The 24947-nt window shown below is 32.6% G+C and overlaps 2 protein-coding genes across 3 annotated transcripts; one reads left to right on the top strand and one right to left on the bottom strand.

Moving 5' to 3' along the window:
• Positions 1 to 1867: 1867 nt before the first annotated feature.
• Positions 1868 to 24388, bottom strand: LOC110997980 (MAP kinase-activated protein kinase 2). Of its 2 annotated transcripts, none has more exons than XM_045631348.1 (8): positions 24084 to 24388; positions 9256 to 9381; positions 8628 to 8765; positions 7097 to 7303; positions 5790 to 5921; positions 4888 to 5010; positions 3385 to 3540; positions 1868 to 2622 (listed from the first exon to the last, which is right to left on the bottom strand). In XM_045631348.1, the coding sequence occupies exons 1-8, from the start codon at positions 24171 to 24173 to the stop codon at positions 2551 to 2553; spliced, it is 1044 nt and encodes a 347-aa protein (XP_045487304.1). In that variant the 5' UTR covers positions 24174 to 24388; the 3' UTR covers positions 1868 to 2550. The 2 variants fall into 2 exon arrangements, with proteins under 2 accessions (XP_045487304.1, XP_045487305.1); XM_045631349.1 differs by having other exon boundaries at positions 1869 to 2622; positions 3388 to 3540; positions 24084 to 24387.
• LOC110995072 (UDP-glucosyltransferase 2) lies at positions 15473 to 21335 on the top strand. The gene is made up of 9 exons (XM_022262044.2): positions 15473 to 15570; positions 16472 to 16621; positions 16996 to 17104; positions 17726 to 17909; positions 18418 to 18612; positions 19215 to 19437; positions 20159 to 20378; positions 20449 to 20671; positions 20882 to 21335. Exons 2-9 carry the CDS (start codon positions 16472 to 16474, stop codon positions 21156 to 21158), a joined length of 1581 nt encoding a protein of 526 aa, XP_022117736.2. The 5' UTR covers positions 15473 to 15570; the 3' UTR covers positions 21159 to 21335.
• Positions 24389 to 24947: the final 559 nt, after the last annotated feature.

The raw sequence follows: 24947 nt of genomic DNA on the forward strand, positions 1-24947 counted from the left end.
AATACTTGTGATTGATTTGTCCAGACCAGATCTGTATGACTCGAAAATTGGCGATTAAAAAGAGTGGCAAGAGTTTCTTGCCAGTTCGTCTTGGCCGCTCTACGCCCCTGATTTGCGAAAATAAATCTAATATTATGTTTTGCGACTGATAAAATACTGCTTTTTCTAAATACAAAAATACAATGTTGGACGGTCAAATAAATAGATAAGATTCAGTCGCGCTTAGGCGCTAAGTACTACTTCCGTATGTCAAATCCATAACGTTTTGACATATGGGAGCCCATACCACGCCAAACTTACGCGATATCGACTCTTTCAAATAATTCTGTTTATTAATAAAAAATCGTCACAAATCACTGATGTTTTTGTCAACCCGTAGTGAAAAACCCATCACAGTTTTTTTAATTATTTATTTCCTATAGAAATAGCAAGAATAGAAGTTGTCTTTATGTCGTCTATGTAAGTGTTGTAACTAAATTTGTTAAATCAAAATGTACAAATACAGTCAAAACCGTATACAACGAGATCGTTTAGAACAACATACCGGTTATATTGACCAAAATCAAAGGTCCCTGCAAATTCTATGAATTAAGTACTTAAAAAAACGTTGCTGTTACGACTATCGGTTATTACGACCAAATATGGTAATATGTATCTCTGTATATCTGTTACAACAGATTTTGACTGTATAAACAAATTGAGTTTAAAATACACTGTAAAATGTATAAGCCCGCAATCTCAAAATGATTAACTAATTTTAATAACAGTAATTAGTTTAATTGCAATAACAGTACGAAATGCATTCACCGACCAAAAATTATATTTATCTACCTTAGCTCAGATATAATCGGAATCAAAAATCGGATAGCAATGACATTTTTCTATATAAATCGTAGTATACGGTATAGTAAACTTTATTACGTAATTACAAGTACTATACGTTAACAAAGACAAGATGGTATAGTTAAACCGTAACCATGGCAACGCGAAATTTTTCACGTTTTTCGACCTGTCATTAACTACTTACAATACTTTTTAAATACAACAGAAAATACAAAATGGCGGCGCGAATTTTTCCCGCCTGCAATAGTTTTAGTATTCAGTTCATTATCCAGATATGTCAAATGACTGCCGATTTCAATAATTAACCTACGAAATAAATCATTCAACAAATGTCATTTTGACAGCTGGCATCTCAAGTCAAACATGACAGATGACGAAGCGGTCTAATTCTAAAGATTTAACTATGAACTTAACTTAATGATAAATGTATATTCTCATCAAAAATATACCATATTCATGCAATAGCAAATATTATAATAAAAAAAATATTAGCAGAAAATAACCACTTTCATATATCGTGTATGTATGTCTATACGTATCTCGTAAACAAAAGAAATTCAAAACCCACATAAATTTATGAGCAAAACTGTTTTATTATAACATTGAATACTAATTAAAAAACTAATCAATTTTAATGCATATATAATATTGGCATATATTTTTATATTGGGACGGAAACAATATTTATTCCTCTCCAAATTGTCATTACTTCTTGTTTATGTTATTGCTGACAATTAAACGTTTCTCATGTCAAAAACATTAGCTTGAGTGACGTCATTAAAGCAATGGATTCAATATTTTTGAAGTTATACTTCTTTTGGCGCGATGGAGAAAAATGATGAGAGTGAATTTTAATAATATAATATGTAATAAATATTATTTAATATTTTTTTATTAATATTAAAAATAATAAATATTATTTTGGTGTTTTTAAATCAATTTCATATACGGTGATAGTATTTACTAATAATATATTTATTTAAATAAATTTTTTTTGATTAATTTTAATATTTATCGTTAATCACTACTGCATTTTAGTTATTTTTTCCATACACCAAAGAAGTATAACTTCTAACGTGTGTACATAAGTACTTTTTTTTTTAAATTATTAATTGATTTAAGGGCAGTACAGTTTTTCAATACAACTATACCAAAGTATATACCTTTCGAGTTCTTTAACATACCAATGGTAATTACTACGAATCGTATATAATTTTTGAGAGTAACTTGAATAGAAGTTAATTAACAGGGCATTATGAAAGCAGTTATAGTCTATTTTAATTAGTTAAATTGACAGTTAAATACAATTTGAGCGTATTGTGTACTTATATGTGTTGCCATCACTCATTACCAATTACCGATTAATTTGGTAAGATTTGTTTAAAAATTTCGTAATTTTAAGCAAATATACAAAAGGTATAATTACGTGTTAAAACTACAATCAAATTTTCGTAATAGCGGGATGGCAACACTGAACTAACTATAAAAAACATTTGTATAAACGCGCATTTTAAATCAATGTGAGCGAGGCAACAAAATTCATAATCGTTCTCATCTATTGCTTTGTAAATACGTGAGTGAGATGGCAATATATTTAAGTTTAATTGACTAAATCATACAAATAAATACCTAGTATTCTCTCCTTCATATGGATACAATGTGAGGGAGACAGAAATATATAGTAATTTTTGCGTCATATAAGTACTTTTAGGCACCAACTTTATTCCTCCGCTTGTTGAGTAGTGAGTTATTGCTTTGCTCCAAGGATTTTATTTGCACCTGAAAATAGATATAACTAATTAATAATTGCCTAATTATATTTTATATATAAGCTAGAAGATATTTGCCGGCACAGGTATCTGGTAAAATAATATACTCATTAATAATGGACGGCTCAGACTGGGAATCGAACCCAGATCGTTTGGTTACGCGCCAGGAGCTCTACAATTAAATAACCTTTATAGCAATTGCAGCGCCATCTGCCAGCCTGATTTGTGAATCTAAACCATCCACGGCGCAACCCAAACATATTCAAAAAACATTCAAATCGGTCCAGCCGAAGAGAAGTTCAGTGACATACACACGTTCATAACAAATATTAATATAATATATATATATATATAAAGGGGCGGTACAAGCTCAGCTCCTCTTGTCCTCCTAATAGTACATCTTAATATATATAAATCTCCTGTCACGGTGTTTGTGCGCGATGGACAGGGGCAAACGGGGTTAGAGGCTCCCCTGATGTTAAGTGATACCGCCCATGGACACTCAATTCTGGCATTAAGAGTGCATTGCCGGCCTTTTTATAATTAATACGCTCTTTTCTTGATGTACCTTAAGTCCAAATCCTAATAATACTTCCAAGTTTTTCTGATATCGGTTAAACAGTGCATAATAAGCACATCATACCATGTACAGCTAGACTTATCTGATCATATAGTTGTTAAATGAATAAAAAAAATTTAAGAATAAGTTTCCAACTAAATAAATAAATAAATAAAAATAAATAATTTTTGGACGATATTAAACGATAACTATTACCTGGTCATAATCGACTCGCATCGTGGCCAACGACCTGGTCATCTCGTCCTGCACTTCGGCCCATGCCTCATTCGTGTCCCGCAGTACTGAGTCCGTGTACAGTGGAGTTTGGGGCACTTGGGTGTACTGACGGACCCAAGGGCTGGCCATCACCTGAAATTTTTATATAATTAATTTAATTTATTTATTATATTTATTTATTATATTTATTTATTTAATAATAAGTAACCCAACAGCTACTTAACACATATTATTATACAAAACACAAATACAATACACAGAGCCAAAACAGATTACACAGATTAAAAAAAAACAGAAAACAAGCATTAAAAGACAAAGTGACATTTAAAAGAAAAACAAAAGAATAAAATTAAAAACTGCAAAATTTAAAAAAAGCAACAAATAATACTAAGAATTTATTAATATCTACTACTTAAAGAACGTTTCTAGTTTAATTTTGTCAATATTGGTCTATTGCATTTGTTTAGGGTCTGTGATAACTGTCAACTGCGATAGTGACATTATAAAGTACCTTTATTTTGACATTTTAATTAATAAGTTCTAAAACAACATGTATGTGTCGGAGTAAAGTAGTTAAATCAGATAGTTAATTGAATCTCTAGACAGTTAATTAAAGATTTATTTTATTTATTTATTAATTACAGACATGGCTAAACTTACAACAAATTAGACTACAATATATACAATACAAAATTAATTAAAATAACATAAAACACAGTTTATTCTAACCCCTAATACTCTCCAAGTATACCCTTTAGATTTATTTAAATAAAGCAACGACGAAAACGTTTAACTATCTGTCTGATCGAAAGCCAGCGTGTTGATTAATAATGTAAAACAAGATGGCGGGCTTTCTTTTGACAAACGTTAGGCAACGTAGGTTTGTTATGTGAGTGGTTTTTGTTTCAAATTGTGGTCTTTGGTGAAATTGTAAACATGTTATCGACTATATGACAATAACAGACGAAATAATTATAGCCGAGTCGACTTTGTGGAAATTCCGTGTTTTGTTTTCTTGTAAATGGTGAGGTTAGGTTAGTCTTGTTGCCTAGGAACGTTTAGGAAACTCGTTAAACGTTTCGTTCACTTGACTGACGGAACTTTAGCCTTAATTAAATATCGATCTTTAATTAACTGTCTAGAGATTCAATTAACTCGCTAACTACTTTACTGACACATATACATAAAATTATACAAGAAATATAATAAACTTACCTGTTGTATTGTCAGCCGCTTTGACTTCATTAAATATCGATCTTTAATTAACTGTCTAGAGATTCAATTAACTCGCTAACTACTTTACTGACACATATACATAAAATTATACAAGAAATATAATAAACTTACCTGTTGTATAGTCAGACGCTTTGACTTCATTAAATATCGATTTTTAATTAACTGTCTAGAGATTTAATTAACTCGCTAACTACTTTACTGACACATATACACAAAATTATACAAGAAATATAATAAAGTTACCTGTTGTATTGTCAGCCGCTTTGCCGGGTCCACAGACAACATTCCTCGTATAAGGTTCTTGGCGTCTGAAGACACGTTCGACCATTCAGGCTCCGGAAAGTCGTACTGACCTAGTCTTATCCGCTGAAAATATTTCATAGACAAATCAAAACAGAGCTCAATTCACAGACTATAAATTGGTGCTATATTATAATGTCAGTTTTGATCGATTTGGGGCAGTTCCAGTATTACGTTAGCACTATAGGGGGGAGGGGGCGGTTCTATGATTTTATTATTTGGTGATTACGTTAACAGTTTTAGTTATACGTAAATACAAATTTAGTTTTCGACTTTCTACACACACTACTGTTAAGCCGTCTTGACTAGACCCCCAGTACTTATTTACACATATTACCCATAAGTACATTGTCTATGCATGAAAAGGAAATGCATTTTCGAGAATTCCTACAAAAATATAATACGTCTACCTGAATTAATATATTAAAAAGTGTCTCTCTTACACTTTTTTTACTGTTATTTCATCACTGAAATCTGAGGCCCAGAACTAAAAAGGTTGTAGCGCCACGGTTTCTTTTATTCAATAAGTTTGACCCATATTAAAAAAATGTGTTTTAGTGTGATACTTTAGTTTAGGCTTTCAAGCAGGTATGTAAATTTCGTAAGTGTCGTTTGTATTTCGTCGTGTGTTTCGTAAATTTATCGGAAACATAAAATGACATAAGAATGACCGATGATCCTTGTGAATAAGGAAGAAAAAAATGTTACAGTAAAATCACTTAATCTATATTAATCAAAATAATATTATATGTGTGAACAAAATTACGTTGTTTATAAATTTTGCATCTGTAACATATGTATATGTATTGTCTATGTCAATAAGATTATAGTACTTAGTTAGTTACCTTTTTCATTCCTGGTGAAATGGCAAGACCATGATTCGAGTAGAAAGGTGGGAACCCGCACAGTAATATATACATCACTACGCCTAACGACCAAATGTCGCACGATTTGTCGTATTTCTCTGGACCCAGGACCTGAAAATTTTGAGGCGGTAAGAGAAGTCTCCTAGTAGTTTCATAGAACTCTATTTGTACACCAATGGACTCTGTTTGCATTTAACAAACACATTAAACACACACACACATCTTAAAATATATTACGATGTCAGAAATCTGAAGACAAGAACAAAAATTCTAGCGCCATTGGTGGGCGGCCGTTTGATCTATAAGCGATTTTCAACTCTTAGGCCGTGTATCCGAACCATATACAGATATCATTACATAACATCGCGAGGAACCTAAACTCAGATTTTTAATTCCGTAGAATTGTAACATTTCATAAGTGTTGCTACTAAAAAAGTTCTCCACCGAAAAAGGGACGAATTTGACTCATATGCGGGCTATAAAAATAAAATGCTACGATTTTTTATGTTTTATCTCAAAAATCTAAATATTTATTTACTCGAGCTACCTAATACAAATTAAAATAATAATAAAACGAACAATATATCGAATTTACTTTAATTAGTTTATTTTATTTTTTAAAAATTAAATGTTATCTTAACATTTGTGTTTTTTACTGTTTGTAATGGGGAAGTAATTATCACCCGCCGTCTAACCACTTTTAATATGAAGTACCGTACTTAAAAATAACAACTAACAAATAAAATGTATAGACTTAGTTGCTCAGATTCGTATTGAAATTGAAAATAATTTGAAAAAGAAATTGGCCATCTCTGACATGTCAAAAAATGATAGCTGTCAGAATTCTACGGAATTAAATTCAGAGTATAGATCTAAAAACCGAGAGCGTATCATCGCTTTGCCTATTAATAATTTATTTTGTAAGTAATTTAAAGGTATATAAAATTCAGACCTTTTCTGTTATGTCAAAGATATACTAAGTAGTTTTTGACATAGAGTCATATGTTATGTAAGAGTTTATGCAAGTTTAAGTATACATTTTCCTTTGAATTATTGTTATGCAGAGGGAGGGTAAAACTGGCTGAGTTTCTTGCCCGTTCTTCTAAGAACAAGACCTCCTGGTAGTTTTGCGAACGGATGGCGTAGTTTTGCTCTTTCGCGAATTTTGTAAATGTTTTTGACATTCATAAGCACGCCCTAAGACGCATCTAAATTGAATAAATGAATTTTGATTTGATTTGATATAGTTACTTTAAATTAGCCTTATCATATTCGTCTTAACATACCTCCGGCGCAACATAGTATGGTGTATAACAAGGTGTTTGTAATGTGTCTGTGTGATTCGTCGTTTGTTTCGCGAAGCCAAAATCCGTGAGTTTCAGTATGGCGTTCGGCTCTGTGGTTGTGTAGAGCAGGTTCTCGGGTTTGATGTCCCGATGTGCAATATTCGCGTCGTGTAGGTAGCGTACTGCTACGCATATAGAGTGCATAATCTGAAAAGAATTTATTTTAAATTAAAATAGGCTGCGGCTGCGGCTGAAATGTCAAAATTGCTTTACAATCACATACATAATACTACAGTGTACGGCAAATTGGAGTAATTCAAAATAGGATGACAGTTAGATTTTGACTATGACACACGAACCGGAAATGGCAGGTGGTGTTATGGCGTAAAGGCGCAAGGATACGCAGTTGGATTTCGAACCTACAATTGTTAAGAATCCACTGCTTGGAGTAGGACACACCACTGATGATGCAAGTCTTAGTCTGATCTGCTTTTAGTATGTATGACACGCGAACGTCATCAGAACGTCGTCAGAGTATCCTGGATACAGCTTACGACATCCTGGATACAGCACAGCCGGATAGACATACAACCAATTTAAAGCAAAATCTTTCGATATAGAAAACAATGATAATAATTTAATTAGCGGTATATCGAATTACCAGCTGAGATTTATGTACAGCCAAGATACTCAGTAGGGTTTATCAACCATATTATTTTTTAAATTAAGTAATGAAACTGTAAATCACACAAGCAATCGCATAGGCTCACCAAGGCCTAAATATCAGATTCTAATTGTCTACAGGCCAAAAAGAGCAGCATACTTTCATCGCAGCCCATGGACACCGGTTTTAGTTGGTGCGTGCCGGCCAAAAGATTGCGTAACGTTCCAACGAGATGGACTAATCGAGTCACAGACTCGTCGTCTTCAAAATTATACACCGTTGTAAAGAAACCACAGATCTACCAAAATTTATCAGAGAGAGTTACAGCTGGCAGGAATTTAGGTTACCGTCTTTCAAAATTCAATTACAGTCTAAACTCTTGATAACGAATTTCTAAGAACTGATCACAACGTTATTAAGAGTTTCGTTATAGAGGGACAGGGAAAACCAACTTTTAATCAATTACAAAAAAGGTATATATATAATAGACAGGTGACAATGATGCGTTTAGTAACTGGAAACAAAATTTCCTACAGGCAATGTAATCTAAGAATAATGTCACACGTGTTAATGCAATTAACAATAACCCAGGCTGCTTATGATCTCACGTGCCTTTTTAGAAATTTCGGCACATCAATAAGTTGGTTTTGTAATCTGATTATAAAAACCATTACGCTAAAGTATTGTTATTGATGTCTAAATATGAAAATATTTCTTCGTAATTGAGAGAACCGTTAAAAAGAGTGAATTAATGTTTGGGTTTTGTGTTAAACTAACCAAATTATATATTCTACACTCATAGAGTTCTAAACTCTATACTCTTTATAACGAATAACGTTATAAAGAGTGTACACTGTACATCTTTACCTCAGCTGCCTGCCTCTCTGTAAATGCTCCTTCCCGATTATCCTGGATTCTCTGGAACAGTTCCCCTCCATCCATACATTCCATCACTACTAGCAGACACCGTTTCCCACCATACGTATTATCGTATGCATCAATGATCTGAAACCAATAGCTAATTTGAAAAGATGCAACCATCTTCTTGTCTTACCCACCGCTACAAATCTGTGTGAGGATTGTATTCATCTATATACAGGATGCACATAAAGTCGTGGATCTAACGCAAGTAGGGGTTAAATGGGGTCATCAGCTAATATAGTCGTTCTTTAAAATATGTTCTTTATATCTATATATATCAATAAGTCAAGTTAGTTTTTTGTTGAAGTTATACATACTTCGTTTGGCACGTTAGGAAAAAATGACAAGAATAATTTTTTATTATGCGCGCGCACACCGTCACTAAAAACCGACACCCTGAAGTTAGCTATAGTCAACATTTCAGTTTTATTGATGTTTTGATTATTATTTATTATAGTTGTTACCCAGCTTTAACAATGTCTTCATTTAACATATATCTGAACATATCCACGCTCCTCCATCATGTTAAAGCAAATATAGTAATTGAGGGTAGCAGCACCACGCTTCTACTTACTTCTACGATATGCATACACCCACTTCCAGTCCAATGGAGATCAACCTCTCGCCTGGCTTTCGGGCTGTCATGTAACACCTTCAATGCCCGGCGCATACCAGTTTTCTTTTCCTTGCATTCAACAACCTGGAATAAATATTATTCAATTAACGTACGTAGTGCCTTAGTTCTGGACATCCGATACAGATATGTTTGTTTCTAGAATAGTGGGCAAACTGGCAGGACGCCACGATACCACTGTAGAATCCTTATTAAATGCGCTAACTTTTAAAGCTACTTGCCAAACTGGAGTAGTAAATTTTTTTTTCAGGACGATCAGTTGAAGTAGTGCGAAAATTAATTTTGAAAACTTGGTACGGTATAAAATGACATTTTCCTAAAAGGTAGAGTGATCAGCACAGAGTTTAGGATCATAGGTTACATAAAACACTATTCGGGATGACGTAAGAGAAAAAAAATTGGCAAAAAGTAAATATTTGTAACAACAGGAATGAAAAAACAAAAAAATATCCATAACTTCAAAAATACATGACTTATTTTTTTTTTTAATTTTTCTGATAACTGGTGTGGCATTACCTATGAGAAAGTTTCGTCTTGACGTCGACTTTTGGGACATCCTGTATATATATATATATTTCTACTGTACGTGTATGTCACTGAACGGCGGTACGGCTGACCCGTATGGAATGAATTTTTTTGAGTTTATAATAAACCAATTACTCGTGTACGCGTACAATTAGTAACTCCGCAAGATGAAAATAGCTTGACAGCTCATTTGTCAAGCAGAAACGGTATCAAAATACTGATTGTTTAAACTATGATAAAATAGTATGCGAAATGGATTTTATGTAATGTCTGAATCACAATACAGATCTTATAGTAATCGATATGTAAAAAAATCAATGGCGCTACAACCTTTTTAGGTCCGGGCCTCAGATTTCTGTATCTGTTTCATGATCATTTGCTATTCTAATAGGCAAGTAGGTGATCAGCCCTCTGTGCCAGACGCACTCCCTTAACTTTTTGGTTTCGTCACGATGTTTTCCTTCATCGTTCGAGCGCTGTTAAATTCGCTCATAGAAAGAATCCATTGGTGCACAGTCGGGGATCGAACCTAAGACCTCAGGGATTCGCTTGAACAGTGGAAAAAACGTGGGTCTGGCAAACTTGCCTCTTAGATTGACAAATCATGATGAAACATATTCAGAAATGTGAGGTCCGATCGAATGAACGAACGAATCGCCCAAAGAGTTTAAATGACTCATATTACAGATGCAATGTTTGAAATAGATTTGTAAACATTTGATTTCGCGAGAAATTGGGTTTCTTTGAAAATGATTTAACGCTAAGATCCTTGAATCATTTGATATAAAGCAAAACAGAATAATTTACGTCATGTATATGCTTCTAGAAAATTTCACAAGTATTCTCGTTACATATATGTAACAAGAATTGTATACAATACTTGTATACAAAGGATGTAATTAATCGATAATATTAATATTTTGGCGGTTCAGAAAAATATGTTTCGTGCTCTGTAAGTCTCTTGTTTTTCTCAACTTTGCCACTCTTTGGTGTAAATCACCAATATTGTTATCGTTAACAAAATATCAAATACAGTAAAATTATTTTTAATTAATTTCTTGCTTTATCTATTTGAAGGTTGTCACTGTAAATATTTAAATAAAATGTAGGCTTGTTAGACTTAGTTATAGTACTTCAATTATAAACTAAGGCCTTATTCATTTTTATAATTACAAAATTGCTTTTTTTCCTGCGTTACTGAATGTAAATCATTTAACTGAACTGATACTGTACCTACACTTTATTCAGTAACCCGACTGTGCGACATGTCTCTATGATGAAAATGTTTTATGCCTCCGAAACGAAAAATTAAAATATTATATTTATGTAAATACAGTCAAAACTATATAGATATTGACCAAAATTAAAGGTCTCGTCTGAATTCCATTGTATTAGGTTTTTAATAACAACAAAACTGAATTCGAGAAAATAATAAATAATTAGTTTGCCGGTATCTGTAATATTAAATACATAATATACACAATATCGCTACTGTGAATTCACTCTGCCAACATATATATATTATGTCGATAATTTCGAAAACAGCATTCAGTAGGTTCAACATCTTTGATAACGGGGAGCTGTCTGCAACAGACTGGTTCAGTCCCTTGGTATCGCTAATATTCTAGGCCTTCGCTGTCCACATATCCCATAGGTCTAATCTAATCTAATTATACTAAGATTGTCTAATCGACGATCACGAGGCTTATAAAATATAGTCTTTGCCTGTCTTATCGTAGTAATGGCCTAAGTTTATTTCTCATTTCATCGATCATTTGATCGTTACATAATATGTAAAATATGTGTAATAAGAATGATAGTTAACATGTAAAAACTTGACGAAACTTGACGACATCTTTTTAAATAAAAATTAAATCCAGCATCCAAAATTATGTTAGCTTAGAAGTAATCATTACAATGTTATTAATATACAGCCAAAATCTACTAAAACGACATCAAAATACGTTTATTCAGTTTAGATGCGTCTTCGAAGAGCAAGACTACGCCATCCGTTCGCAAAACCACCAGTAGGCCTTGTTCTAAGAACGGGCAAGAAACTCAGCAAGTTTTAGCCTCTCTCTACATTACAATTTTTCAAAGGAACATGTCATAAACCTTCGAAGGGACTACTCATATTTGGTCGTAAAAACTGATAGTCGTAACAGCCGATGGCGTTCGGTCATCGTAAACGGTCCTGTCTGTATATTTCCTAAGTATCTGAATATACATTTTTTATCATGAAGTGATCACCCTTACGATCAGTTGTATTCGCTACAACTGATAACATACATATATGTTTAAACACCGATAACTCGAAACAGATAGCAAAACGTTTTACGCAATCCACTATTTACAATGACGGTGTAACGACACATTTTGTATAATAAAAAGTTTCATATAGCCTTAGAATATATATATAGCCTTTGTTCTATTTCATTTTTATTTATTTATCGATAATACCACTTGCTAATACAGGTAATACAGTGCCTGTGCCATACTTATTTGTAATTTTCCAGCCTGTAAGCCTATCATTGTAAATTATTCCGCCCTACAAATGTCGTAGCCCTATTTTTAGATTATTAAAATGTCAGGGATATAACGCTCCATTGCTCATGGGACGTATACCCAAATCAGTCACAGACTGTTGGAGATCGAGAACATAAGGCAACATATACAATGGGATATAGAACAAAAATCTTGCATTTAAAGAAAACACTTTTTTAACGGATTAAAGTTATGTATTATTGTAAACTTATAATTATTTAAACATAATTGTAAATTTTACCGACGTTTCGCGTGCTTTACAGCGTGCGTGGTCACGGTGACAGAAGATAAAGGTGTTACATATACATATGTACAAAACTTTAATCCGTTAAAAAAGTGTTTTCTTTAAATGTTAATAAAAGACAATACAAAAATGTTGCATTTACAAAGATTTAACAAAAAATATATATATAACAAAAATTTCGTGTCCTGTATTTTTTTTAACGTTGTGGACAGACAAGTTAAAACGGGTAACTTACACGTCAGTTAACCCCGATAATCGATTTGTCATCATGTGAACCAAGGTTAAAGATAAAAAACAAAACCTATGTAAACGACCGCCTATAAGTGTAAAAAAATATCTACGTCAATTGTTTCATAAAAAGTATCCACGTAAATTAGTACGTAAATATATTAAATTGTGTATTATCGATATCTTGAGAGCGCTTGATATATTCGGTGGGGGCTGATCAATTAAGAAAAAATTGTTTTTATTTAATTTATTTTTTAGAATTCATTATCTGATACAGTTATAAATAATAACTAGAACTGCTCTGAATGGTGTTTTGATTATCGTGTCAAATTGATCAAAAATAGTGGAAATTATACGAAAATCAAATCTAATAAATCATATTTCCAATAAACGTCAATATTAATTTTAAATGTACCGTTGCTTTGTCATCGTGATGAAATGACAGAGTATTTTATTTTTACTCTATACTTACCACTCGCGTACAAAAATAGAATATGAAATAATAAAATGTTAATTTACTATGTAACGAATGACTGCAATGTAACAGTTGATGAGAGTGCTTGCGTCTGACTATACTCTCGGGGCGTAACTCCTACGATTAAGGAATTCGCCACACTTATAAAACTAAGAAAGACGAACGCCCGAACCCAATAATCAATCCAAAATCTACCGTAAGACCGTGACAGCCGATCGATCTCCTATCAGCATCCCTATAACTAAACATAGAATGCAATCTCTGCGCTCTTTACACTCATATTTGATAATCAATATAAACCATATAAAGGAAATAAAACCGTACAATCAATAATAAATATACATGTCTATGTTTAAACTATAAATAGCTTTTTAATTTTTTTAAAAGCTGATGTAAGTTGAAATTTTAGATAGGTTATCGCACAGTTGATATGAACTGACATTTTCATACAAAGGTCTATCCACATACACCGATCCGACCTACCATGGATAGCTTGTATCGACAGATGGCTATTTCAATCCGTCGATTGGTTATTCGCACACTTTTTTGATAAAATATTGATTTGGATTAAGACGTCTATCTCAGATGGTCAAAAATGGATTGGGATAGGTTATTGAATTTGGGCACAAGTGCGCAAAATGTACAGCCTTGGCTCGTATAGTAACGATTATAATAATTGTTATGTTGATCTAGGTGTTCGCAAATGACAATCAAGGCCTTGAATGACGTTATATTTAAAAAGGTGTTCAAAATTATATTTTTAATTAAAGCGACTGTCAATTGTTTCACAGAAACTTCTAGAAATCAACAAAAAAATAATGTACATCTAGTCAGACTAATTAATATAAATCTATTGTAATGTAAACGCGTCACATATATTTTGAAGTTATACTTCTTTTGGTGCTATAGGGAAAAATAAGGATTAGTATTTTTTGACGATTCGCGCACACACCGTCACTAATAACCGACGCCCCGAAGTTAGCTGTAGTCAAAATTGTAAAATTTGAAGCTATATTTATTTTGGCATTTTAAGGAAAAATTATGAGAGTAAATTTTTAAGATGCGCACGCACACTGTCACAAAAAACCGACACTCTGAAGTTATCTATAGTGAACTTTTCAGGTTTTTCTTGTGTCGTTTTTTCTTCAAATGTAGAATAAGGCGAAAGATAAAATTTTGTGACACCAGAGAAATATAACTTCTAACGCGTTGTATTGTCTTTTATTAACATAACTTTTACACATTTAATAAAACACTTTTATTACGGATTATAGTTATGTATTATTGTATGGTCACCGTGACCACGCACGCTGTAAAGCACGCGAAACGTCGGTTTAAATTTAAAATGATGTCCAAATAATTATAAGTTTAAATACAATAATACATAACTATAATCCGTAAAAAAGTGTTTTATTCTAACGCGTTATATTACATTTAGTACTAAATTAATCTGTATGCGTAAAAAAAATGATAGAACCTTGTCAAACTTATACTCACTCACAATTGCCGTGTGTAGCTAGAGATTTGTACTAAATTAAATGATTCAAAATAAATTGTAAAATTAAGATAATCGAAAAAGTTTTAATTTTAAATATATTATAATTGTTATAATTACACTACACATTTAAATAAAACCTTCAGTTATAACACTTAATTTACATCACAAAACTGGAGAAAAATAAAATAAATGACGACAAATCATGTTCAAATACACAGATCTTAAAACCAAACTAAACTATGCGAATATTTAGATAGTTTGACGATTTCAATGCACAATTTTTTTATAGGCCTAAAGGTTACTTGACACTCAGTGCTCATGAAAACTATCAATTCTGGCAAGTGCGAATTCTTAAAAGGCCGGCAACGCACTCGTGAGCCCTCCGGCATTGAGTGTCCATGGGCGGCGGTGTCAATGTTCTGTAAAAAAACATTCGGTGCCTGATCTACCTCATCATAACTACGTTGTATTTAGATCTGCTATCACACATATAAGGAGGAAAAATATTTATCATAAAAATGATGACTCATAGAAAACCGATTACATTTCAGTGACAAGTTTTAGTATTTGCTTAAAAATTCCTTATCATAGTTATTTTTAAACACACTGTATAAATAACAACGTCCCATACATAATGGTTATATTGATGAGTTATGTAATTAAGTTATTTAACATATATTCATTAATGTAGTTGTTTTTGAAACGGTAACATTCTTCGAAAGAACACTTGAAAATTTTAAGGTTAGTAAATTAATTTTGTAGTCTTTCTGGTTATACTTTTACTGCTATATAAATTTCTAATAAAAGAAACCACTGAATAATAATAAAAACAATAAAACGTTTCATTGCAAAGAAAGCGGTACATTGATTAATTATTAGAAAAACGCACAGCCATATTAAATATGTATGGTCTTATTTCTCTCCCACGCTAAATAAAGGCACATTGCATTCAAAATTTAATCAACCTTCCCTTGAGAGCTTACACGGCAGTGGTCTATAACTTCTGGGAAGGTCGTAAAATAGTTTGATAGCCTTGGACAATATACTAAAGCCAATACAGATTACATAAAAAAAAAGAAAACTGAAATTAAACTACAAATTAATATTTTTCTTAGCATTATATTTGGATGTGACAAGGTTCCAACGCATTAGCAATTTCCAAACTCAATTCGACCATGACGCTTGTATAATATGTTTATAATAAAAAAATAAATCAGTGGCGCTAAAACCTCTTCAGGTTTCAGATTTCTGTATCTGTTTCATCGTCTGTCAGTCTAATAGGCACGTCAGTCAAGTCAACCTCCTGCGCCTGACACATGCCGTAAGCTACCATTCAACTTAGGGTATTTCGAAAAAAAACATACCAATTCTAAAAAGGCCGGCAACGCACTTGCGAGCCTTTGGCAATGGTAGCGTCCATGTGGGGCGGTAACACTTAACATCAGGTCACCTGCCCGTTTGTCTCCTATTACATTAAAAAAACTTTTCGAGCGAATGTCAAATGCAATCATAGAAAGTCCATTGATGCACAGCCGGGGAACGAAACCACGATATCAAGGTTGGGAGTCGCATGCTGAAGCTAGGACACAGGTCAAGTATTTGTACCAGCAATTATCCAAATAATATAATTTATTCTTCTCAGATGCGACACAGTTTACTTCTAGCATTCATTGTTGGGATATTGAAATTTAATGACGCTTTCCGGATTCTAGTCTTCTTTCCTATTTCATCAAAAAGTCACAGCTTATTGGGGTATGCTGCAGTGGACCATCTACTGAAAGCTGGTCATGAGGTAACTTTTTCTTTCCCTAGAAGTTAGTGTGTAGTCTTGACACTTGCTTCGTCTGGTGTTGATCTCGGTGAAGTCACAGAACCGGGTGGGCAATACCCATTAAGAACCCTGAGTTCTTGCGACTTATTGTTACAGAATAATTATTATCAACAAATTTTCTTAGTGAAAACATTTTTTTTTAAGTATATGGAGATAAAGATAAACTGGACATAACATACAAGCAACATACATATTCATACAAGCTGAATCAGCCTTATTTCTTAAACATCGTTCTGTCTCTTTTTACCACAGCGTAAATAAAATTTGATTGAAAGAGAAACTGTTGTTTGTCGATTACTCGTAATGCATTACAGCCTCTTAAATTTGATTTCCAGGTGGTGCATATAACCTCATTCCCTAGGGAAACCCTTAATCCAAATTACACAAGAGTGATCGATGTATCAGAAGTTGTTCGACAAGCAAAATTAGCTACATTGAACAACAGTAAGTATTTTATTTCAAAATATAATGAATTTATTTAAAACGTGCATATTGGATCTGCAGCCCAAAATAAGTCTTGGTCTTCGTGTACAAGGCATTACATGTACATTTTGCTCACTCAGGGTTTCTGTTCTACCTCTTTGGTAGGCTTTCTGGCCTACCTCTAAAGGCGTTACCAAACTCGCTGGTACGATTCAGCTATCAATCGTCGCCCCGTTTCTGGTTTCGTATGAATTTCCTTCTCCTACAGGGGTTTATTGATAATCTTTAGAATTCTATATGTCATCAATCTAAAACATATTGTAGTTAAGTCACACCTAGCGTCTCGTGCCTATGAATTTTTGTTTTCGCTTAGTGTCCCTAGGAATAGTAACGGCGGTGGGTGACACCTCCTAACGTTAACATCAGACACTTGCCTTGTATGTGAAATATCACGAGAATATTCTATGCTTATATATTATTCATAGGAAGAAGGAAAGGAACCTTTTCTTCGTTGTTTCGTGTGCAAATTCGTTCGTTCAAACAATTTTCCGGATGGATTCGCATTTATTCGATTTCAGTTAACAGCTATTTAAAGCGGGTTTAATATTCAAGTCTATTAATCAATGATTATTACTTGTTCAGATGAGGGCTACACAATCGCATCACAAATAACACGAAAGCTTGGCTCCAGGGACGCACTTTTCTTCGCTTATGAATCCCACAGACGAACATTAGATCAACCAGAAGTTATAGAACTCTTGAGCGACCCAAATGAGAGGTTCGACGCTGTCATCGCAGATTGGGTCTACTCGGATTACATCATGGGGTATGTTACTACAATGATATTATATTTTTATTATATAAGTCAAATACCTGCGAGTATTAATACAAAAGGACCAAAAAGTAAAGATCAAAGAGTCGTTATGGTCTATTATATAAATATTAAAAAAAAAATGCATCAACATATTAGGTGATCTTTTATCAGACGCTTAAAGTTAGTTGATTTGGAACAAAATTATTCTCTCTTGACAATAACAACTACTACGATAGAACTATCCAGATTTTAGAATTATCGGTGTATGTCTTACATACATTTAAAAATATAAACATAACTACCTAATCGTACAACTAATGACATAACAAGCAACTCTTGTGAACTCAGCTAGTGTACCTTTTACCCTAGTGAGACTGGTGGGTAAAAGCTAAGCTAAGCTAAGCTTCATCCTTATCCGATGATTAGGGATGCCTACAGGTTCGAATTTAATGACGTGGGATAAGTGATACCTTTATGATCTTATGTTCCAAAATAAACGTATTTTTTTCTCTCTTTGCAGGATTGCTCCATTGCTCCAGACTCATCTAATCTGGCTGGCAACAACTGACACCTACTGGGAAATACTGCAATTGATAGATGAAATTCCAAATCCAGCTGTTTACATTGACCTGTACTCAAATAATGTCCCACCGTTAAGCTTCTGGCATAGAGCAAAGGAACTTTACAGTGTCATAGAAAGATGTATTTTTAAAAGGTAGGTTGGGCACTTGGGCTTCCTTAGACGTAGGAGCTGATAACTTTAACCCTAAGAGTAGTGTGTTAAACTGGTAGTTAGACTACGATAATAGAGAGCGTTCCAGCTCCGGCCATATTAACCATGCTATCATGATTCATTTTCTCTGCTTAAAATCAGAGACGAGAGACATATAATATATACAATTTATACTCTTATATTTCCTATAAGGTACTTATAACAAAACATAAGAGTATAAAATAAATAAAATAGCGAAAATGTATGAAAGAAAACAATAGTCACTGCCATATCCCATTGCAAAGAGTGGAAATGGGCGGGCCACACTGCTAGTATGAACAATGGCAGATAGACAGGGTATCAGGGTAGAAAGAGCCAACAGGGAAAAGGAAGAGAGAGGGCTGCAGAGCTTAAAGCCGTTGGGTGAGAAGATTGGGAAAAAATAATCAAGAGCCAATTGAAGGAAGCCTATACTCCATTAGAGGATTTTAAGTGTGTACATTTCGTGAAGATAGATGACTGTTTCAAGGAATAAATGATGCTTAAAGTATGATTACTTATAAGGTTTTAATGTAATTAATAAAAGAAAACTATCCAAATTCCAGCCTCTGGATAACTCCAAATGAAAAAGCCAGTTACTACAAACAATTTGGAGCAATGGCAGAGAAACGTGGTGTTGTATTGCCTGCATACGAAGATGCCCACTACAACGCATCACTAATGTTCCTTAATACGCACCCTACTCTTGGAACACCTTTCAAGCTGCCACCCAACGCTAAGTGCATAGCCGGTTATCACATTAGTGAATATATACCACCACTACCTAAGGTAAGTTTGATAAACACATTTCCTTTTTTCCCTACAGCATCGTTTCTTAAGAAATTTAGACCCCTCGCTTAACCGCTTAAGCGAGAGTTCGTAGTCTGTTGAAAAACAAGTAATACAGACAAAAAGATTCGTTTAAAAATAGCGCCCTGTGATCATAATTATCTTCTTGTGTTTTACGATTTTTGGCGCATTTATTTTTCTATCGACTTCGTTTTCACTGCTGTTCTTGTCGAAAGAGACTTGTTTTCCGAACTATACATAGTTATTAACATATTCTATTGGTTGGCACAACTATTGGATAAAATTCTTGGTTTTGTCTTATTCATGTGAATTTTGTTTTCCGTCTAGTGTTTGATGATTTTTTTTTCTAGTTTTGCAGCGGTCTATTACCATGTTAAATTTTTAGGTCTTCGTTAGTTAGGGGTTTTAATGTGTTGCAATATTACGCCTTTACTTATAGGCATGATCGATGTAACTATATCTATAAGTTTTTGATGGGTTCTTCTTCTTCGTTCGACGATATGTGTTGACTTCTATTTTTGTGTTCTCTAGTTGCTTCAAGTAAATGATAAAAATTCGTTCAAGGAAGTCTTCCTCACTTATGGCTTTCTTCCGACAGTTTCGTCGATTTACCCCCATTTTAAAGTATGTTAATAGGACAATAAGCACATACATAGCTCTGTAGAAATAACAGTTAAGATTACTTTGCCAATACCTACAGGAATTCCAAAAAATCATGGACAACGCTAAACACGGGGTTATATACTTCAGCATGGGCTCAAATTTGCGAAGCATGGACATGACTGCCTTTATGAAAACATCGATAATGAATATGTTTGGACAATTGAACGAAACTGTAATATGGAAATATGAGAGTGATTGGGATAACATTCCAAGTAACGTGCACTTGGTAAAATGGGCGCCACAGCAGAGTATTTTAGGTAAATAATTAAATCTACATATAATATAAACTAATGATTAATCATCAATAATAGTATTTTTCAATTTAAGCGCACCCAAACTTGAAACTCTTCATCAGCCATGGTGGTCAGCTGTCAACGATAGAAGCCATACATTTCGGTGTACCAATCATAAGTATACCGGTGTGTGGCGACCAGATGGTCAACTCTGTGACCTTGAAGAATAAAGGCTATGGCTTATCAGTGGACTTAAGTGAGACCAGATTGGCATCTGATCTTCTAGCAGCGATAAATACCATGAACGCTAATCCAAAGTAAGTCAATGTAGAATGGCTGTAAAAGGCCCTATTATTTTCCTAAACAACAATGGAGATTATATAAAATACTGGAAAGCATTACAAACAGTATTGCTAATAAAATACAACAGCCAACACTGGTAATGTCCATAGTCACATGCTGTGTCCATATCTCATATATTGCAGATATATGATAGATATATGATAGTCTATATTCATATTTTGCAGATATAAAATGAAAGCCAAAGCACTATCAGAGGCATTTCACACCCGACATCAAACCCCAGGTGAAGAGCTGGTCTTTTGGGTGGAGTATGTAGTTAAAACAGAAGGAGCAACTTTTTTGCGGTCTCCAGCTTTGTCAATACCAATGTACAAGAAACTATACTTAGATTTAATTCTATTAATATTAATATGTCATTATTTACTAAAAAAGTATGTGTGGGTAGCATTTAAACTTCGCTTCTGTAGTAAGGTAATTGACAAAAAGAAAAAGCTAAAGTAGGCTTCCTACATTCAAAAGGTTCTGAGAATCTTAGAAAAAATTTGCCAGCTATTATCCCCTTATAAAAACTTGTAGAGTAAAAGACGAGAGTGAGATGATAGCACTTCCATACATTTATACTGTGACAGTTAATAATGCTTTGGTTGTGTATCTAAGAGTGGCTAATCAAGGAGCATACCTACAAAAGAAAATGTTGAATTGTGCCACTTACTTAATTATAAGAAATATTTTCCCACTTACCCCATAAAATGCCCTACATCTTACCACGCTATTATAAAATTGATATAAGTTATCGGATATGACTCATCTTTCTTTCTTTCTTTATTGTATAAATAATCTTAATTAGTAGAAGTTGGTATTACTTAATATTGATATACATATCTATTAGTATGATAATAAACTTATAAGTAAATTGTAAACATACATTTATAAAACACATAGAGTTACAAATATGTATATAAGTAGTAATAAAAATTATTAATCTTATGTTTTGTTTAAATTTTAGCATGGTCCAGCTAATATAGAACATCTTATTTATTGCCTTATGATGTCTTTATTCTAAAAACTAATTTGACAAATAGTGTATTAGTGTCTCCTAGGCTTGACAAACCTATAATAATAATTATTATTGGTTAACAAGGTAAACTGTAGAATTTACCTAGAATTATGGTCAAAGAATTTTGGTGATTTTAAATCAGCTTTCAAAACATTCTGTGACGTCATATACGTTACTTTCTGACGTCACGTTAGATTGATAATAACCTGACGTCATATAAAGTGACTCAGTTTTGTTATGCCATTTTAATCTCAAAATATGTATTATGTATTTATTCCATTTGACTGTTTTGCCTTAAGCTTTCTGATTTGGCATGTAGTTTGGAATCTATGGTGTGGAATTGGTAACTTATAGATTAGATTAAGATTTATGGATTGAATAAATAACAATGATCCTTCATGTAACTATCTCTTACCCTTGGTTCCACTAGAAACATGGAGTTATAGGAATTTAACCGTAACTAGTTACAATTTAAGACATCAAATACATAAATCCTTTATACATTGCATGTTTAGCTAAAACAGATACAAAAAATTAATTCAAATCAGAATAGTACCTTATAGATTCAAACCACACATCCATTAAAGATAAGCATGCTTATATATAACACAGATAATACAGGGGTGGTCTGATAATTAAAACACTTCTTATGAATAAAGAAAGTATAAATTCAACATACAAATATATACAAATTTAATATTAAAAATCATGCAATAATATAGCCACTCAAATAAAAATGAGTCTTACACAAGTAGGAATTTATTATCTGTTGCTGGCCGTTCGGATGTGTAATTGGAAACATTTCCAAAAATGCATCCATAGCTCATTCTTTTTTCAAAATTGAAGAATAACATTTCTTTCTGGGCTTTTGCTATTATTTTATTGGCAATTCATAATTTTATGTTGTTCTAAATGGGCAAAAATCAAATGTTTTCTTAGCGAATAGCATATGTGCATTTGAGATTTGCTAGAAAATTGTCCTGATTTAAAGAAAAAGAAAGTTTCAAACAAATTTAACAATTTTTAAACACACAATTTGTTAAAAATCCCCCTAGAAAAATATATGAAAGTCATTGAATCAATGTAGTAGCAATTTTAATGAAAATAAGGTACATATTAAATATTAAATATAATTATTTGTAGGCTGTGGATAGTAGCCATTTAATGAATAACAATACTGATTACTAATACTTTAACAGCATAGTTTTAATACTTCTTTGTTGTTGTTTCTTATTAGTTGACCATTATTGTTCATATAAGTTATTTAAATGTTTGTCAATATAGAAACTGCACTTGTTTAATGGGATTTAAATTGTTTTTCTAATAATTAAAAATACATATATAAAAATATAATATTCATACTGTCAAGGACCGTTGGTAGTGCTTCTAATTATATAACCACTACTATAAATGTATAGCCACAAATTTGAACAAATTATTGTAATTTTCATATATGTGATATATAAAAGTCATTGTCAAATGAGTCAGTACTTTATCATGTCATTGAACTTGACTATTAATGTATATATTCATAGTTTCGTTTTGGTTAGTTCATAATGGTTTTTTAATAACTATAATGTTATCCTTTTTTCTTAAAGTGTATTGGAACATACTATTCAGTTGAATCTTTTGAAAAACAATTCTTTTTCTAAAAAAACACATGGCATTAATTGTCACAAATAACTGGCACATCTGTGCATCACGCAAATTTCATTCATAGGCTAAACAGTACCAATTTATCATGTTATCTTTAGATAATGTATTATAATGTTAATATTACGAAACTGATAAGCAGCTGCTCAGGTGAAAAGTACACTGCAGGAAAAATAGCTACTTATAGATATTTGATTTACATAACAAACATTTGCACAGGGTGTAGACTTATTAACTGGAATGCCTACACTAGATGTATTTATTTTATTAGCTATTATTATTTGTTAATTATTGTTTCTTCTTTTCTTACATTTACACAACGGACTAGTAATTCAGTAGGCCTAGATGATTTTGTTATAGCATACTCTGATTGTTATTGAATTTTAATAATTGCATCACTAATGAAAATATGTACATAGTTCAGTTTCTATAATATTATTTAATGATAAAAAGGATTTATAATAGTGAACATGAATCAGACACATATTTTTTTAGTTTACTGCAAAGTTTCTTATGACATGAGTCATAAGAAACTTTGCAAATTACTAAAAAAGAAAAGATTATGTGTAATTCCTTACGACATTGTAAGTTTTTTTACGATTGTTGCGGCATAAGATTTCGTTAGGTAGGTAGGTATATTTTTGATCTTTACGTCATGCATTGTAAACATTAAGACTGAAAAAATTATATATAGCAAAATAATGAATAACACCTACCTTTCCGTTGATTCCAAGGCCGAGGACTGTAGAGGAAATATCATAGTCATCCGTAATAGGAGTGGTTTTAGGAGTTTTAGGAAAATTCATCTTATCCAAAATTTGTTTGCAACACAGAACACTTATTAAAACACTCACAATAATGCTTTATACATAATTTTCGCGGCATCCAAGAGTACAAAAATTGCAAACACGGTGACCTTTGTTTATTAAATTATTATTGTATATAATAAACTTCGAAACTTTAACCTTACACAGCGTTAGGCAATTTCAGTTTTACGAAATTTCAGAATACGATTGGCAGCGTAAAATGTAAATGGAAAATGACACATGACAAGTCTTCATGCTATCTAAATTATGTCAATGTCAATACAATATAAATCAATAATAAATTATTTATTATTATTTTTATACACATTTAATAAATAATTTCATTTAATACTATAAATATTTTTAATTATCACAATTAAATTAAGTGTAGAATGTAAACGTTTTGATATGATTTCTGTATCTCACAAAGATGGCGCTACAATGACTATATATTCCAGTAGATGTTATTTCTGTGTTGTAGATAAATTTATAAATAGAGTTAGCACCACCAAACAAAGCTTGACGCGACGCAGTTAGCGTATAGCAAAATGTTGCCAACACAATTAATATCTCTAAATTATAGATTAATAAAAGTTTGACAATAAATTGAAATATAGAGTGTGGGTAAAAATCTATATAATAGCAACCCTAAAATTTTGCCTGTCACGGGTATAACTCGAGCTCGAATATTTAGCGAGATCAGAACGCTTCCAGATTTTTATCAGCTTCACAAAAATATTTCACATAAAGACTTTATCGTAAACAATATTTCTA

The sequence above is a fragment of the Pieris rapae genome, chromosome 15 (genome assembly GCF_905147795.1).
Source record: "Pieris rapae chromosome 15, ilPieRapa1.1, whole genome shotgun sequence".
NCBI classification, from domain to species: Eukaryota; Metazoa; Arthropoda; class Insecta; order Lepidoptera; family Pieridae; genus Pieris; species Pieris rapae.

Bases quoted from the DNA above. Each gene is read 5' to 3' on its own strand.
- LOC110995072 (XM_022262044.2), top strand. From the start codon at position 16,472: ATGCGACACAGTTTACTTCTAGCATTCATTGTTGGGATATTGAAATTT. The intron at 17,105-17,725 runs GTAAGTATTTTA...TTACTTGTTCAG, and splicing joins ATTAGCTACATTGAACAACA to ATGAGGGCTACACAATCGCA. The intron at 17,910-18,417 runs GTATGTTACTAC...CTCTCTTTGCAG, and splicing joins TACTCGGATTACATCATGGG to GATTGCTCCATTGCTCCAGA.
- LOC110997980 (XM_045631348.1), bottom strand. From the start codon at position 24,173: ATGAATTTTCCTAAAACTCCTAAAACCACTCCTATTACGGATGACTAT. The intron at 5,922-7,096 runs GTATGTTAAGAC...CAAAATTTTCAG, and splicing joins CATACTATGTTGCGCCGGAG to GTCCTGGGTCCAGAGAAATA. The intron at 3,541-4,887 runs GTAACTTTATTA...TAAAAATTTCAG, and splicing joins AGCGGCTGACAATACAACAG to GTGATGGCCAGCCCTTGGGT.